This window comes from Strix uralensis, chromosome 4 (genome assembly GCF_047716275.1).
Source record: "Strix uralensis isolate ZFMK-TIS-50842 chromosome 4, bStrUra1, whole genome shotgun sequence".
Taxonomy (NCBI): Eukaryota; Metazoa; Chordata; class Aves; order Strigiformes; family Strigidae; genus Strix; species Strix uralensis.
In genome coordinates this window covers 3,131,405-3,145,895 of record NC_133975.1, presented here as the reverse complement: position 1 = coordinate 3,145,895, position 14,491 = coordinate 3,131,405, and the positions used below count along the sequence as shown (strand labels likewise).

At 42.9% G+C, this 14,491-nt stretch overlaps 1 protein-coding gene across 6 annotated transcripts in view; it reads right to left on the bottom strand.

Moving 5' to 3' along the window:
* The window catches only part of SLC4A11 (solute carrier family 4 member 11), a 93,579-nt gene that overhangs the window by 43,717 nt on the left and 35,371 nt on the right, over positions 1–14,491 (bottom strand). For 5 of the 6 annotated variants that reach the window (XM_074865427.1, XM_074865431.1, XM_074865430.1 and 2 more), the window contains 4 exons: positions 14,382–14,428; positions 9,640–9,871; positions 8,930–8,992; positions 8,314–8,395 (listed from right to left, as the gene is read on the bottom strand). In XM_074865427.1, the coding sequence (XP_074721528.1) occupies positions 8,314–8,395; positions 8,930–8,992; positions 9,640–9,871; positions 14,382–14,428 (424 nt within the window). The remainder of the gene's footprint in view (positions 1–8,313; positions 8,396–8,929; positions 8,993–9,639; positions 9,872–14,381; positions 14,429–14,491) is intronic. The other variant, XM_074865429.1, reaches the window with a different exon arrangement.

The window sequence follows — 14,491 nt, the reverse complement described above, 5'->3', positions numbered from 1 at the left end:
TAGCAACAAGTTGTTTGAAATAAACAGAGATCATCTGTGGAAGCCATGAAAGAGCAGGTCTGTCTCCACCCTGGGATATTTAAACACAGCTGTGGTCAGGGTAGCTATCATTTTTCCTGCTGGGAAATTCTGACAGAGCAGCAAAGTGTCTTGGTGCAGTTGCAGGAAGAGGTTAACACCACCCTGGACTGCAGATCTCCTGTTCCCATTAAAGCCACCTGCTACTTCTCAACTCTGAAAAGCACTAATGAAGTACATACATGGGTTTTGGCTATTGACACTGAAAGATGTATGGAAGTGCGTTTTCCTACCTCAGCTATTTATTTTGTTTCTGGTTCAAAGTCACTTAACAGACTGCTTGCTCCCTTTTATTCATCTAGCAAGCACCTATCACAGTCCTGGAATCATCTCTCCTTTAACTTCTCTTCCATAATCCTAGCCCATTTCTTCCCTTTTAACATGTTTTCTCACACCCATGCACACTGAAGGTTGTTCCAGTAACGGCTCCAGTAAGATCTCTGGCTGGAGATGTATTAGTCAGGACCACTTCATTTTTTCTATTAACTCATATGCAAAAATCACAAAGTATTTTCTTATTGAGTTTGACTTCCTGATCACAGATTGGAAGCAGCCTACTTACACAAATTAATCTGACAAAGACACTTGTCTGAGAGCAACCAAACAGCTTAATTAGAACAATATAGGTCATGAGTAAGATGACAGTACTTCATTCATTTCTGAACTCCCCTCCACCACAGCCCCGTGTCCTTTTTCTACTTGAATCAGGTTTGGAAGGGAGAAAGATCAAGGCAGGTCCTAAGGTTAGGAATAAATCTCCTTATTCTAAGGTAATTCAAAATAGAATACAAGCTATCTTCTCAACTAAACCCATAGTTTGGATCTGCAACAGCCCTTGTCCCTCCCTCCCAAGGGATGAGCACAAAGAACACTGGTTTTCACAAGGAAATCAAAGCCCTTGGTAGCACAGTCCTGCTGTGGCTGGACAGCATACAAGTCTCTTTGTGTTACAGTTCAACAAGTCAGTGGGGAAGATACATGAACTCCAGGCTTTATACTAACAGAAAAACCTTCAAGCAGTCCAACACCTTCAGTTCTCTCCCCATCTACCTGAACTGGTCAACAACAATGAATAGTTAATGTACCAACAGCAAAAGTGAGCCTTATTTTGTGCTCCATTCTCAATATTTTCATACCTCAGATGTTGAGCTCACCGATTAATTTGTTTTGAAAAGGAAGGCTTTCTGAGCATTTTGAACACCATTTCTACTCCAGAGATGGCCAGAAACAGGTATCAGATACCTATTGCTCACAGAGCTGTCCTAACTTTCCAGACATCATCCCTTTCCTACCATGTCTATCAGGCAGTGGGAAGATAGCAAGAAACTACTGAAGAACAAAGAATAGCCAGAGAAGACTTACTACAGGGCAAGGGCTGATCACACCAGCGCATGCCTCGGTGCCTGAAGTGGGGCAGGATACTGGGGTACGCACATGAACATAAGCGTGTACGTGTTGTGGAGGTACAGGTTACCAGCCATCTCTTGGCAGTGCTGCTCAGCAGCTCCCGCTCCATTTGAGTAAATCCAAGAACCAGAACCTCACAAAAAAACAGAATGTCAACTTCCTCCTACCTGAGGCAGGAAAGCCAATGTGCAAGAGCCCTGCTCCCCTAGCTACAATATCTGCAGTCATGTTGCAATACAGCAGGTTATGTGGAAAGATCTATTATATAGTGCAATAATTAAGCAAGACACATGTTTTTCTGTAGCTAACTTTCTCCCTGAAGTGACAGGGTTATGTTTCAGCTCCAGTAACTTGTCTCTATGGCTCTGCTTTCCACAGATGACAGTCTTGCCAACACTGCCAGTCCACAGGGCTACAACATCATGTCAGCTCAAGAGCTTCTTGGGTATGGAGGGGAAAAACTTGACTCTAAAAGGTTGCTCTTTGTTATTGGATTGCTTTCACATACAAGCTAATTTTCTTGGCAGTCGTGCCAAAACCTTGTGTTTCTCTACATGAAGAGCCCACTGTTTCATTACCTCGAGGGACTGGGAAAGTGTGCAACAAGAGGGTCTTGCAGTGCTTCGGCAGTACTGGAAGATTTGGCAACACTGAGCACATTCACAAGACACCAAGCAACCTACTGTCATCACGACCCATTTTTATCTGAAATAGCTTTATCCACAGTGCTAGAGTTTGAGACTTCTCACACCTGAGACAGTTTCTTCCAACTCTTCCATAAAGACCTCTATTGACATGGACATGTGCATCTGAATCCCAGTATCACACCAATAAAGCTGAGTGTGGACCATTGAAGAATTTCCAACCTAGTTTAGAGGTCAATGTTTGGACACAAATTAAGTCAATAATACCTTTACAAATCAGGTTGAGCTGGTTTAGTGAGGGTAAACCAGATTAAAACCAGGTTTAAACATGTGCCACAGAAAATGTCTGAGGTACCTGGGTATTGCTGCATGGAGGGGAGAAACAGTGCCTTTGTGCAGAACGAAGCCTCCTCTGCACTGAGCCTGGTCTCACTTTGTTGTATCTCTTTATTTGGGGGAAAAATACCCAGTGTCTCAGAACTTTTAGTTGTAAGGCCAAGTCACTTCTACCCATGCATCATTCAGCACCTCAAGCTTTCTGTCAAATTTAAGCCATTATTTAGCCAACTCAAATCCCATTCCCCAGTGTAGTACTTACAGCTCCCACTTTTGTTTTAATTCCAGAATCCAGATACAGATATCAGATAAACCAAAACTCCAGTCCCTGCTAGGCTTGTGCAAATTTTTAAAGGACAAAAAAGTTATTTTGTTCACATGGAGAAATCCCAAGTTATGCAAGACTGCAGGTAAAGCTCAGCACAGTTCAGGCCAAGAGGAGAGTTACTTTCAAAACAAAGCAACTTTCTTCAAGAAGCACTTAAGTAAATTCCCACTAAGAAAAAATAATTCTGAAGGGTAAATAGCCAAAGCCCCAAAAAACCTAAGAACTAGCAAGACATTTTCAGCTGACTCTAAATCAAGTCTGGTTTGGCCAAAGCCTCCAAGCTCCTTTTTGGTTTGGGTTGAGCTAAATTTGATTCTCTTTGGTTTGGCCAGAAAGCTGAAAAATCTATTTTCACCCAGTATTAGTCACACAAGGAAATGCTGGGCTATGATTTAATGAAATGTCAGGTTGTGTTCTCAGCAATTTTATCTTGATCTTCCAATAATTGAGCTCATAAAAAGGGCATTTAAATTATAGCACACATTCCTGCTTCGCTGTCCTCCTCTCTTTCCAGGCTGTGTATCTAGCGGCGTTGAGCGTGGCACTCAGATGGTGAAAGCTGGCAATGCTCCACCAAAATCAGTGATACACCAAGTCACACACGCCGCAGGTCTGCCCCACACCCAAGATGTTATCAGAGTAATAACACATTTCTCAACCAAATCATAAAAAGGGTCAAACTATGGAGACCCAAGAGAAACAGAAACCCTCTTTAAACAGGGCAAGAAAGGAAGTTAATTCAGAAACAAATTATTCCCTGCAGTAAGAAAAAGTGCCCAGCAGAGGTAATCAGCTAGCCAGCCTTTTCCTGTCCCGATGCAGAACAACAATGACACTTCTTGTTCTCATCCACTGCAAATAAATCTTCCTCTGCGGAGCAGCTCCAGGCACAAGCTTTCAGAAACCAGAATTTGCAAGCAAGGAATGACGCTGTGACCAGCAAGCCAGCTCACCCACAGCTTGGCAGAGGGTTGTTTAAGCAACAAAGTTGCTCCAAGCTGGATATCATTTTGGACTGGTAAATGCATAAGGAGACATCTCCTCCCTGTACACATGCTGCAGGCATCCTTCTCCAACACATCTCCTTTGAGACTCAAATTCCTAATGATGGGTTTGAATTTGAGAACTCCTTTTCTTAACACAACACCTGCAAGAGCTTCAGCTCTCCAGCATAACCTGAAACAGCCCAACAAGGGTGACTCAGGCACTTGAAAGAAAATTAATCAGTTCTTTGGACCCAACAAATACTTGAGATGATGGTTATAAATTCTGGAGAAGAGGCTCTTGTAAATAAGACTCCAAATCTTGTAATCATTCCTCTAAAGTATAATATTTGTTTTAAACAGTTGAACTGTTTAATTTCCCACAGCATCCCATTTTGCTCTTTGAAAGAAGGGGCACCATTCTGAGGAATACACAGTAACTGACTATTTGAAAGCTATTCAACAACTAAATCAGAAGCAACGTGGCTTTTCTACAGACTCAAACCTCTGGGTCTGGACAAATCCTTAAAACCATGAAATAGGCTTTGCATTACTTCTTTTGGAGAGATCCATTAGTAACGTTTCACACAATCATCAGTTATACATTAAATCTGAGAAGTTAATACTCTTAAATTTTCCTCTATTTGAACAGCAGTCTTGCTTGATATCCAAAATAACTTCACAATACCTGTTTTTGAAAGGCTACCTGGGTTTTTCCAAGTTAAACTCCTCCACAGGAATCATTGCAATGACACACTATATCAGAGTAAGCAATTTTATAGCAACACAGAGCACACAAACCACTAAACCACTCTTGGCTTGCAGAGAGGCTTTTCTCCTCTGCTTCGCTTGTTAAAACAGCTTTAGCAAATCAGTTGAACGCACTGAAAATAAGTCCTTCACCAATCCATGTGCCTTATCAATGCAGCCAAAGGAAATGGCTCTTCAGCTACTCAATCCAGGCTACAAAGCAGCTCAATTTCATGTTTTTCTAAGGATTCAGCTTTGGAAGAAAACAATTATATCTCCTGGCAAGAAGAATATCGCCTGGAAGTTGTGATGCCTGGGGAATTCCACTCGGCTCAGGGAGCATTTGTTCAATAACCCACACAGCTGGTGTTTCTCCTAGGAGGGTATCAAGGAAAGAGATCCACCAGCAGTCAGTTAACAGTTACTTTAACATCTTTAGCATTAGATATTGTTCACTCCAAGGGGAAAAAAACCAAAAATAGTCATTTGCATCTCCATTTGTCGGACAGCAAAAGCAGCAATTGGGTGTGATAGGACTTGGTTTGTGATGAGAGCCACTTCTCCATATACTCTCCACTGGATAAGGCAGGATGGGGCTTCCTTGGGCTTTCTGACCCACGAAACCGTGCAAGACCAAAACCAATAGTTCTCACAGGGGCTTCTTCCCCACCTTTCCTGATCCAGACATGCAGAGCATCCAGTTTACCCCCTCCAGGCCTGGGATCATAGTAGGTCTGGGTGGTTCATGGGCAACTCCGAGAACCCTGCTGGCAGTACATGGACCTGCTGCAGTCACTGCATGCTGGAGAGGTGCCCAAGCACCTCCCTCAGCTCCTACTAACAGCAGAGCTTCCTCATGCTGAACAACTGAGTAAGTCTGAGGACAACAGTTCAGCACCCCCCATTCTGGGACAGGTCTGGCTACCCCTCATCCCAAATTCCCTGATGAAACAGTCAACGAGCAGCTTCACAGTGAAGCAGCAAGAGATCTCCATGCCAGTTTGTGTCTTCTTGTTCTGGCAAATGCTATGAATAGGAGAAAGAAAGGGTTGTGTTTGTGGTTTCCAGGGTATGAGATCATGTCCTTGACTGATGAAGCTCATCTGTAACCCTGAAGATCTGCTTTCTATTCTAGTTAGAAAACCATCACGTACACAAATATCTAACAACCTTCATTTTTCTAGAGCTGAAGACTGCTGGCTAATGGGGCATGCAGTACTGCGCTACTCTCAGCCACGCAGAATCTTAATGAAGGAGTCTCAAGGTTTCCATAAGCTTATGTACCCTGGTATAGCTTCAGCAAGATCAGGTTTTGGTCATTCTTGACAAAAAAAAGCCCAAAAGCCTATTGTGACTCAGAAGCCAGTTGTTTTCCTGGAATTCAGTGGAATGTTCAAACCTTGACATCTTCAATTCCTCAAGGGTTTGTTCTGTCATATGGTTATAGCCCAGATCCATATGGCACATTTAACCTTGCTGATGGTTCAACAGACCTGAAACTGTCAGGAAAGTACCAATTCCAACAGAAGCAGAACAGCTATTTCACCCTAGGTTCTCCCCGTCGCTCTTCCCACTGATAAGTCAGATAAGAAAGAGCAGCCCTCCCTCCAGCACAGAAGAGGGAAACAAATTTTTGTATCCATTTGGAATGCTCTTCTACGGCCAGGCTTTGGACAACTCAGTGAAAATCCTACACAAGTTTTGTCTTTGACTCTAAGCTAGTTTCAGCTTTAGTATTTCCCCTCAAAATCAATGCAGAAACAACACTACCAAAACCGTATCTCTGAGCTGCTCTTCCTCATTAACATAACCCTATCATGATACTCAGCCTATCTCATCCACTAGGACTAAAAAGTTAGTTAAGGTGCACAAAAACCAGCAAGGCTAATTTAAAATTTAGCAAAGAGTACAGACTAAATGCAAGGATAAAGAACACCAGATATCTCAAAGGTTCTTCCCACTCACATGGAAAATTTTTTCATCAACAAATTCCTTTTACTTCAGAGCTTTGGAAGTTGTTTTGCAATCTGACTTCAAGAAAAATGTAAGATCTAAAAATATGGTTCACAATCTGTTGCACAATAGCTACAGCAGAAATACAGTGCAATAATTAGATAATTATAGTTAATAACTCATCACTGCTTTCCCACCACTTTCTTCTCCCTCTTCAGAGTAACAAAAGGAAGAAACAAGGAAAGTTTTGCACAAGACACCTTCAGGCTGTAAGCTTATTTTTCAAATCATGTCTTGTCATGGAAGCTAGTATTACTCACATGGATGCATTTAAAGCTTTGGGACACTGTCTACAGAAAGGCTGAACCTACCCTTTTCAGTTTCATGTATATAATCACAGCATTTGTATCATGACCTCTAGAAATGCTTTATTATTAAGCCAATGCTCCCCAAAGCCCTCCACAGAGCCACGTCACATGCCATGGTAGAAACTTCCACCCTCCACTCTTCCTAGAGTAGGATGTACGTATCCTTATTGACACTATGCTACCTATGGCATCCAAAGTGGAGAAAACTGCTCAAAAGTCCTCTTGGCTGATCAGTGCAGAAAGACTGTTTTACTGTATAAACTCATTTTCTTCTTTTTGCAAGCTGCTCTGTACACGCCAAGAGTAGAGGTGACAGTAGCACATGCAGCACAGATGTTATTCAGTGCACGTATTTCACAGAACAGAGCCCTGATATGCAACAGTTTCCTTTTTACCTAGAGACCACACCTTTCTTTCATAAGAGATTAGAAAGAAGAGTAGGGGGTTTAATGTTTTGTTGGTTTTTTTTTTTTTTTTTAAAAAAATCATCTATTTCCAAGGCAGAATACATTTTTTCCAGCCATAAGCAGAGGCTAGGAACTGCTAGTAGAAGAAAAGCTATTGTGACAGTAGTCCTAGCAAACTGGCTATGAAGGCTAAAATATGTGCACGTACTCCCCGAGCCTTTAGGCACCTATCCAACATACCCTAGTAATTTCTCTGGGAATTAATATATTTCTTGACAACTTGACTTAGAGACTGCATATGCACAAACCAACAGACAGTAGTCAAATTGCATTGCTTTGGCTGGTTCAGTGACTCAGGTTCTGGCCTTCCTCCATGAAGGGACTGTTTGACTCGCCCAACATGCCTGACTTTGAGACAATTTCAAAACTCAGTTTTGGTCAAGGGGAAGCTAGGGTGAAGCCACCATGTCTTGTAAATCCCAGGTGACAGAGTCCTTACTGTCTTAAGGGCCTGTTCCAATGTTTAACAGTGTTGACAATTAATCACCATCTGAATTAATTGTCAAACAAAGTAATCAGTGTCTAAATAGTGCCAGAATTTCTGTCTTCAATTTTCAGTTACAACGTTTAGATGTTTTCATCAAAGGACCTAAGAAATCCTTTGGTACAAGTTCCCAGACTTTGGCAGACAAAATAGTCCATGAACCAGTTTGCTTGTCCCTTTCAGAAGTTCTTCTCATTAACATTTCTCAGTAATTAGCATTTTCTGGCTCATTTTTTTTTCAGCATTCTTAGCTTGTTAACACCAGATTTCAGTAGTATCCAAGAGCTTAATGCCCTGTAGACTGTGGTCACCTCTGCTCAGGCTACTGCTTGCTCACTTGCAGAGATGAGTAGCCCAACGCTGAGACTGAGATCCCACAGACCAGGATGGATGGAGAGGGCATCCCCATCTTGACTTACAAAGGCATATTCTGAACCACTATTCCTCCCAGCACCAGGAAAAGTTACAAGTTTTGAGCAGTCAGTGGATTCTGCTAGTCTAACCCAAGTACTTACATGATACAGAGCCAGGACTGCTGATACTGCACCCCTGTGACTGTTGCTGTGACCCCTTGAATTGTGTCTGATAAGAGGTGAACTAGGAAAAGAAGAGAGGGAAACATTACAGGCTGTCCACGTTCGGTTTGCAACTGCAAGTAACATTTCCTTTCAAATGGAAGCCAAGTACTAATACCAAGCGTACTTATTTATCTGCACAGTGGATTTACGCAAGCATGGGGACGACAGAGAAAGATGGAAACATTTGTCCTGATGCTTTTGAATTCTGTCCTTAAACTATTCACAGCTTGGAAAGGCAGCTGTTTTCTCCTCCCAACATCAACCTACTGCGATATCAGGTTATTAGATTAGCATTATTCAACACACAGACAGAACTGGAAGAGGTATTGCCTTCTGGATCCCCTGCCCTTTCTCCCCCTCTTCCTAATTACTGCTCTCATATTTTATGGCACTGCTTAATTTTTCTTTATTGGCAGAAAGCCTAAATTAAAGAGATTATAAATGCAAAGCTCTAAGACAGGTAGCAAGAAGTAACCAAAGCATGAACATGCTTACTACATGCTCAGGACTTGACATATCTGTTAAACAAATTCACTCAGGCTGTGACAGTTACATTTGAGGTGCGATGTACATGTTTGTATATTCATTCCTGTTGACTCTGAAACATCATGGGTGCCTACAGAGAAACAATGCTTAGTTAAGCTTCTTTATATCTTGGGCTAAAAGGTAGCGTTTTAGACTATGCTATGACATTTGCTGATAGCTTAAGGTGACACATGAGCCAACAACGTCGGCTAGGGACGTCCTAGTTGAGTTTCTGGAGGAAAACAAAGTGGTTCTCGTCCCTTCCAGTGGGCTGGGAGCAACGCAAAGGCTCAGCCCTCCCCAACCAATTGCTCATTCAAAGCAGGGAAATTTCCCCAGCCTGTGTGAATTCAGATAGAGAATCACAAGGCAAAGGAGCCATTTCTGAAGAGACACCAGCAAGTGTCTCTTTGCTGAAGAGCACTGGACACTTGTCTGAGGACAAGCATGCCTAAGGGGTCCAAACAGACAAGACACTCCAGTGCTGTAGACTTCTCACCCCAGAGAACACCACTACGTGTCATCTTAATGAAACAGGGGCATAACTCCACCAAAACATAAGGGCCCTGGAGACACGAGACCCTTCAGTCTGAGTGACATGGAAAAATAAACCCCCAGTGTCACATGCAGCATGCAAGTCCGGGGACCATGCGGTAGTGAGTGTTCAACACATCACCAATGGAAAGGATGATAACTTAACAGTAACCCACAGGCAAAAGCAAATTAAGAGTTGATTACCATTCCCTTCTCGTGGGGTCCCTGAATCTGTGAATAAAGTGCTCATGATTTTTTCGAAGTTGCAGCTTGGCTCCATGTTCTCAGGATCTTCAGCAAAGTGTTTCAGCATCTCTCTAAGAACATCGTCCAAGGAGGTGGCTGTTTCATCAAGGATGATGCTGGCTCTGGCCAAGAACCCATCCAGGTCTCGGTGGGCTCTGACTTCCTCCTCAAAATTCTTTAATTTCAGGTACTGTGTTAAGAAAAGGTCAGAGCATTAGACAGCTATACACAACACCTAACAGCAAAGGCCTAGGATCTGTGTAGCTCACAGGCAGTTTTGCTGAGGTTACTGCCACCCAAGCAGTGATTCTGGAATCACTTTGGCCATTCAGATCACATTATAGAAGAAAAGGAGTTTTATGCATTATGCATTAACACATTAAAGGTTTGCATTTTCAAGACTTATCCTAACAGAGTAACCACAGGTGAATGCCTGAGCACCATTTATACCCTGACAGAGAAAGCAAACTTAAAAAATTGGGATTTTTTTTCCTAGAATTAAGCACATAAATTAGTCTAAATGCAAAAAGTGCTTAAGGTAGCATTTAAAATCCTCTTTAGGTTTAAATAATTTAAGAAGTTTGCAGAAAAGTTATTTGGAAGAAATGGACTCTGAATTTAGCAGCATGAAAAATTACCAGTGTGTATCTCAGTGTAACCTAACCCAGTTCTTCTCAAACTGGGAACCATCTCCCTCCGGTGCTCCCAGTTAGGAAGTCTGAAGGAATAGATGGGGAATGCCATCCAGGTGATCACCTTTTCTTCCTTTGTGCATAACACTTAGCTTTGAATCAATGAAAAAGACAGACAGAGGCCGAGACTCTCTCAACTCTCTGCTGGTTCCCTCTGCTGTCCCAAACTTGACAGCCTTGAGATGGAAGAAACAGACGTTCTCTATTACAGAACCTCAACTTCCTTCTGTATCTGTCAGCTGTGAAGTTTGTTAACTGAGTGATCAAACTACAAATACACCCTTCCCCTTTCACAGTCCTTGGAAATCCACACAGAGTTAGCACTCACAGTACTGGTCAAGAACAACTGACAGTCCTGTCTTCTCCTTCAACAGCTTAAGATTGAGTGAGGAAATGGGAACTGCACTTTGATATACGGATCTTCCTTCCGATGGGAAACCAGCCAGGCTTGAATTTATGACGTTGAGGACCAGATTGTCAAGATACATTTAAACACTCAGTTCCCCTTAAGCTCAGTAAGAATCAAGCTTTGAATTGCTTTTACAAATCTGACACCAAGTTGCCTCCACAACCAGGACCTTGGCAGGTTCTCCCCCAAGTTACAGGGCCACCCCAGAGCCTGACTCACGGATGCCCTCCTCTCACACATACCCTCTCTATCTTTTCCATTTATAGCCTAGACACAGGGGAAAAAGATGCTAACATCTCACTAATTACTGTAATTATCACAGCAACTATCAAGTTGTCAGTATACATCCATTGCAATTAGCACTGTTTTACTTTGCATCAATCACTTACACAGCATCCCTGAGAGGGAGGATTCTCTGAAGGATTCCAGCTCCCACCCCCAAGGCTTTGTTACCATCTGCTCTTGGGAGAGGAGAGAGTGACACAGCTCTGTTATAACTCCACCTAAGAGAGACCATAACTGCAAGCAGCCGAGTCAGTCTCAAATTATCACTGCATGAGAGCGGGTTAAAACACCTATCACTAACACTGGTGTTCATGGGGTCACCACATGACCAGCAACCATCTCCCAAAGGTCACTCATTTCAGCTTGTCCAGCACACAGAGTCCATCCTAGGCTGTAGGTTCAAAGAGCAAAGAGGCCAAATGACCTAGACAGGATTTAACAAGGTGGATGACAGAGGAGGTACCCATGGAGGTATGAGGAAGCTTAAGAGCATTAGGAGTGCCACAGTGCCAAGGAGCTTTCAAAAAGGCAAGAGTGGCTTTGTGTCACCAATTTCTCCCGTGCATGAGAGAAGCCACCAGAAGCAGAAAAGTAGAAGGAGAAAGTCAAGGAATAGCTGAGAGACAGGAGAAATGAATCAAAGGCACTCAGGAGAGGGCTATTATCTGCCCACATCATCTCAGTCAACACTGATTCTCCAGCAACCTGTGCATGACAGCATCATTTGCTTGTGGCAGGACAGCACTGTCAGCAGCTTACTGCAAGTCATAAGGATTCAGGTCCAGCTCTGCCACAGGTTTCAGGCAATGCTTTGGGTAAGTAATTTTCCATGTCTCAGTCCTGTTTTATTCCCCTGCTCCTGGTCCTTCATAGGAAATTGGGGCAATACCCATCCTTATCACCACTCCCATAACACTGGGGAAAATATGCACATTAAACATCGCAAGGCAACTAGCCACCATGAAAGGATATAAAAACATCACTCCCTGGGACAAATCAAAATCAAATTAGTGGAAGCACTGGCACAGCAACACCTCAGAGATAGCTCAAACAGAACTGTTCCAGTCAGGACACCCAGTGGCTTCAGATTAATGATTGCTCCTTCACAAATATTTTTAGCTAGATAGTCAAGTCACACCAGGATACTTGATGCTGGAAACTTGATGCTGGAAACTGCTTAGCAAGAAACCCAAGACAGATACCCAATAGCCATTTTAATAGCACTGAGTACCCTTGATTGCAAAGCTGCACATTGCATCATGGTAAAAGCAAAGACTGTTGCGCCAAAGAAGGGGGAACATGTTGAAACAGCCTCCCCCAACTTCAGGCAGGTCTCTCAGCCAAAGTTGCACACACTATCTGTAAGAAAAGAGCTACCAACACTCATCAAGGCTCAAAAGTCAAGTTCTCTACTGGGTGACTGCTCTGGAGACCACCTCCACTTATAGACACTGCAAGAACCTTACAAGAAGGGGTGTCCAAAAAGCACGCTGTCCTGAGCAGAGCTCTACCTGTGCTGTTGCCACAGTCACTGGGGCTAATTCCCTCAGAAACACACCGTGATGGCGATTAAATAGTTCCAACTATGTCAAGGAGCTTTTTCTTATTTATGCCAACCAAGTGCCGTGCCAGGTAGCAACTTGCCTGAGACACAGATTGGCCTTCCAGCACTCCTGAAGTGAACCACAGGAACCACAGGCTACCACCAGAGATGGGAACAACCTAGCAGGAAAACATCTCCAGACAAAGCTTCTGACCTGACCACTCCTCTTCTTGGGATTCCCCCCTCCCAGACACTTAGAGCCATCTTCTCCATGACTCAGGTCCTAATTTCCTTTGTATCTGAAGCACAAAATTTCCACTTGTCCTCCCTGGAGGCAAAAACTGGCAGTAGTAACTCTTCAAGCCCTGCTCAAGCATGCTAGCTCTCTCGTATTTGTTGCTCAACAGCACACTAAAATGCTTAAGCATGAACTATAGGCCAGAAAAGCAGGAATCCTACAGCTCTGAAAAGGAAAAATAAAATAGAAGAGACATTTATGTGTTAGCAGTCTCCAACTATTTCTTATCAGAGGCAGATTCTGCATTTAGGCTTAGAACTTGAACTTTAAGTGATTAAGTTCTTGGGTTACTTTCAGTCAAGTGTATACAACTCAGAGAACCTTGGCACTAGTATTAGACAAGACAAATTATTGACAAAGACATTTCCATTCCAGAGCACAGGATAGCTTATTTTAACTTTTACGACTTAATATCAAGCAACGTTTGGGGTTTTTTTTTTTTTTTTGGTGGTGGAGGGTTGGGTTGTGGGGGTTTTTTGGTTTTTTTTGTTTTGTTTTTTAACTTAGAGGAAAGGTGTCTTCTACTAAAGCTATTATACATTTTCCTCCCCCTACTAATTCAGCCTGCTGAAATACCTTTTCAGGATTTGAGCTGTTTTAAAGGCCTAAAGCAACGCAGAGTTAAAAAGCTCTCTGCAATTCCCTAAAAAGCCCCCAAGGCTTTGGTACACAGATTTAAGAACCCAAGTTAAAACCTTCAACCAAGCCTGCAATATCTGATCTACCAGGATCAGCAGTGCTACAAGTTTTCACACAGACAGCCAGCCCCTCCAACTGGCAGACAAGGCAAGAGTCAAGACAGCTTAAAGCACCATGAGCCACGTCTCACAGCCCCAAAGACCAAGACTTCATGTGGTATTAAATATCAACCCATTTCCTCTCTGCATACTTTCTTGTGTAGTCAGAGGTTTGTAATAACACAGCCTATATGAGGGGTTTTTTGCATTTCCAGCTTATTGTTATTGAGTTGCGGTCTCGAGAGCAAGGGTAAACTAAGCGTTGTTTCCTAATTGTCCTCCTAGACTGCACATTTCTAGGGAATCCACTCCTGCTGAACCTCGCGAAGGCAGCTCTGATTAGCTGGAATAAACAGGAAACCAAGTCACAGCAATGTCTATTGGGTGTTTCTGCTTTCAGCTCGAGAGGAGCTCAGCAGTCTGAATCTCTATGGTGCATGCTTGGATCCTTTTGCAGGCAGCTGCAGAGGAGAAAGTGATGAATTAACATGTCAAGGAATTGTCTGGGACAAAAAGCAGCAGAACAATCAGAAGTACAGAGAAATTGTTTGGAGAATGAGCAGCATATGGCTTTTTAGGTTTAAAGACAGAGGAATTCAAGGGAAGAGGCATTAATATGCCTTCTGTTTAGGCCAGTAAAACACACCTCCCCACCCCCACAGTGTTTCAAGAACCTTTTCTGTGCTTCTAGATCATGAAAAAAACCCCAAACTGATCACACAGCATCCCTACTTACCTTCCTTGATGTGTGCAGTAACACGCAGCCAGCACTTTCATTTTCAGCTGAAAAGAGAAAAAAAGATAAAATCAGGAAAGCGTTACTATCGCAGATACCTGACAGGCAGC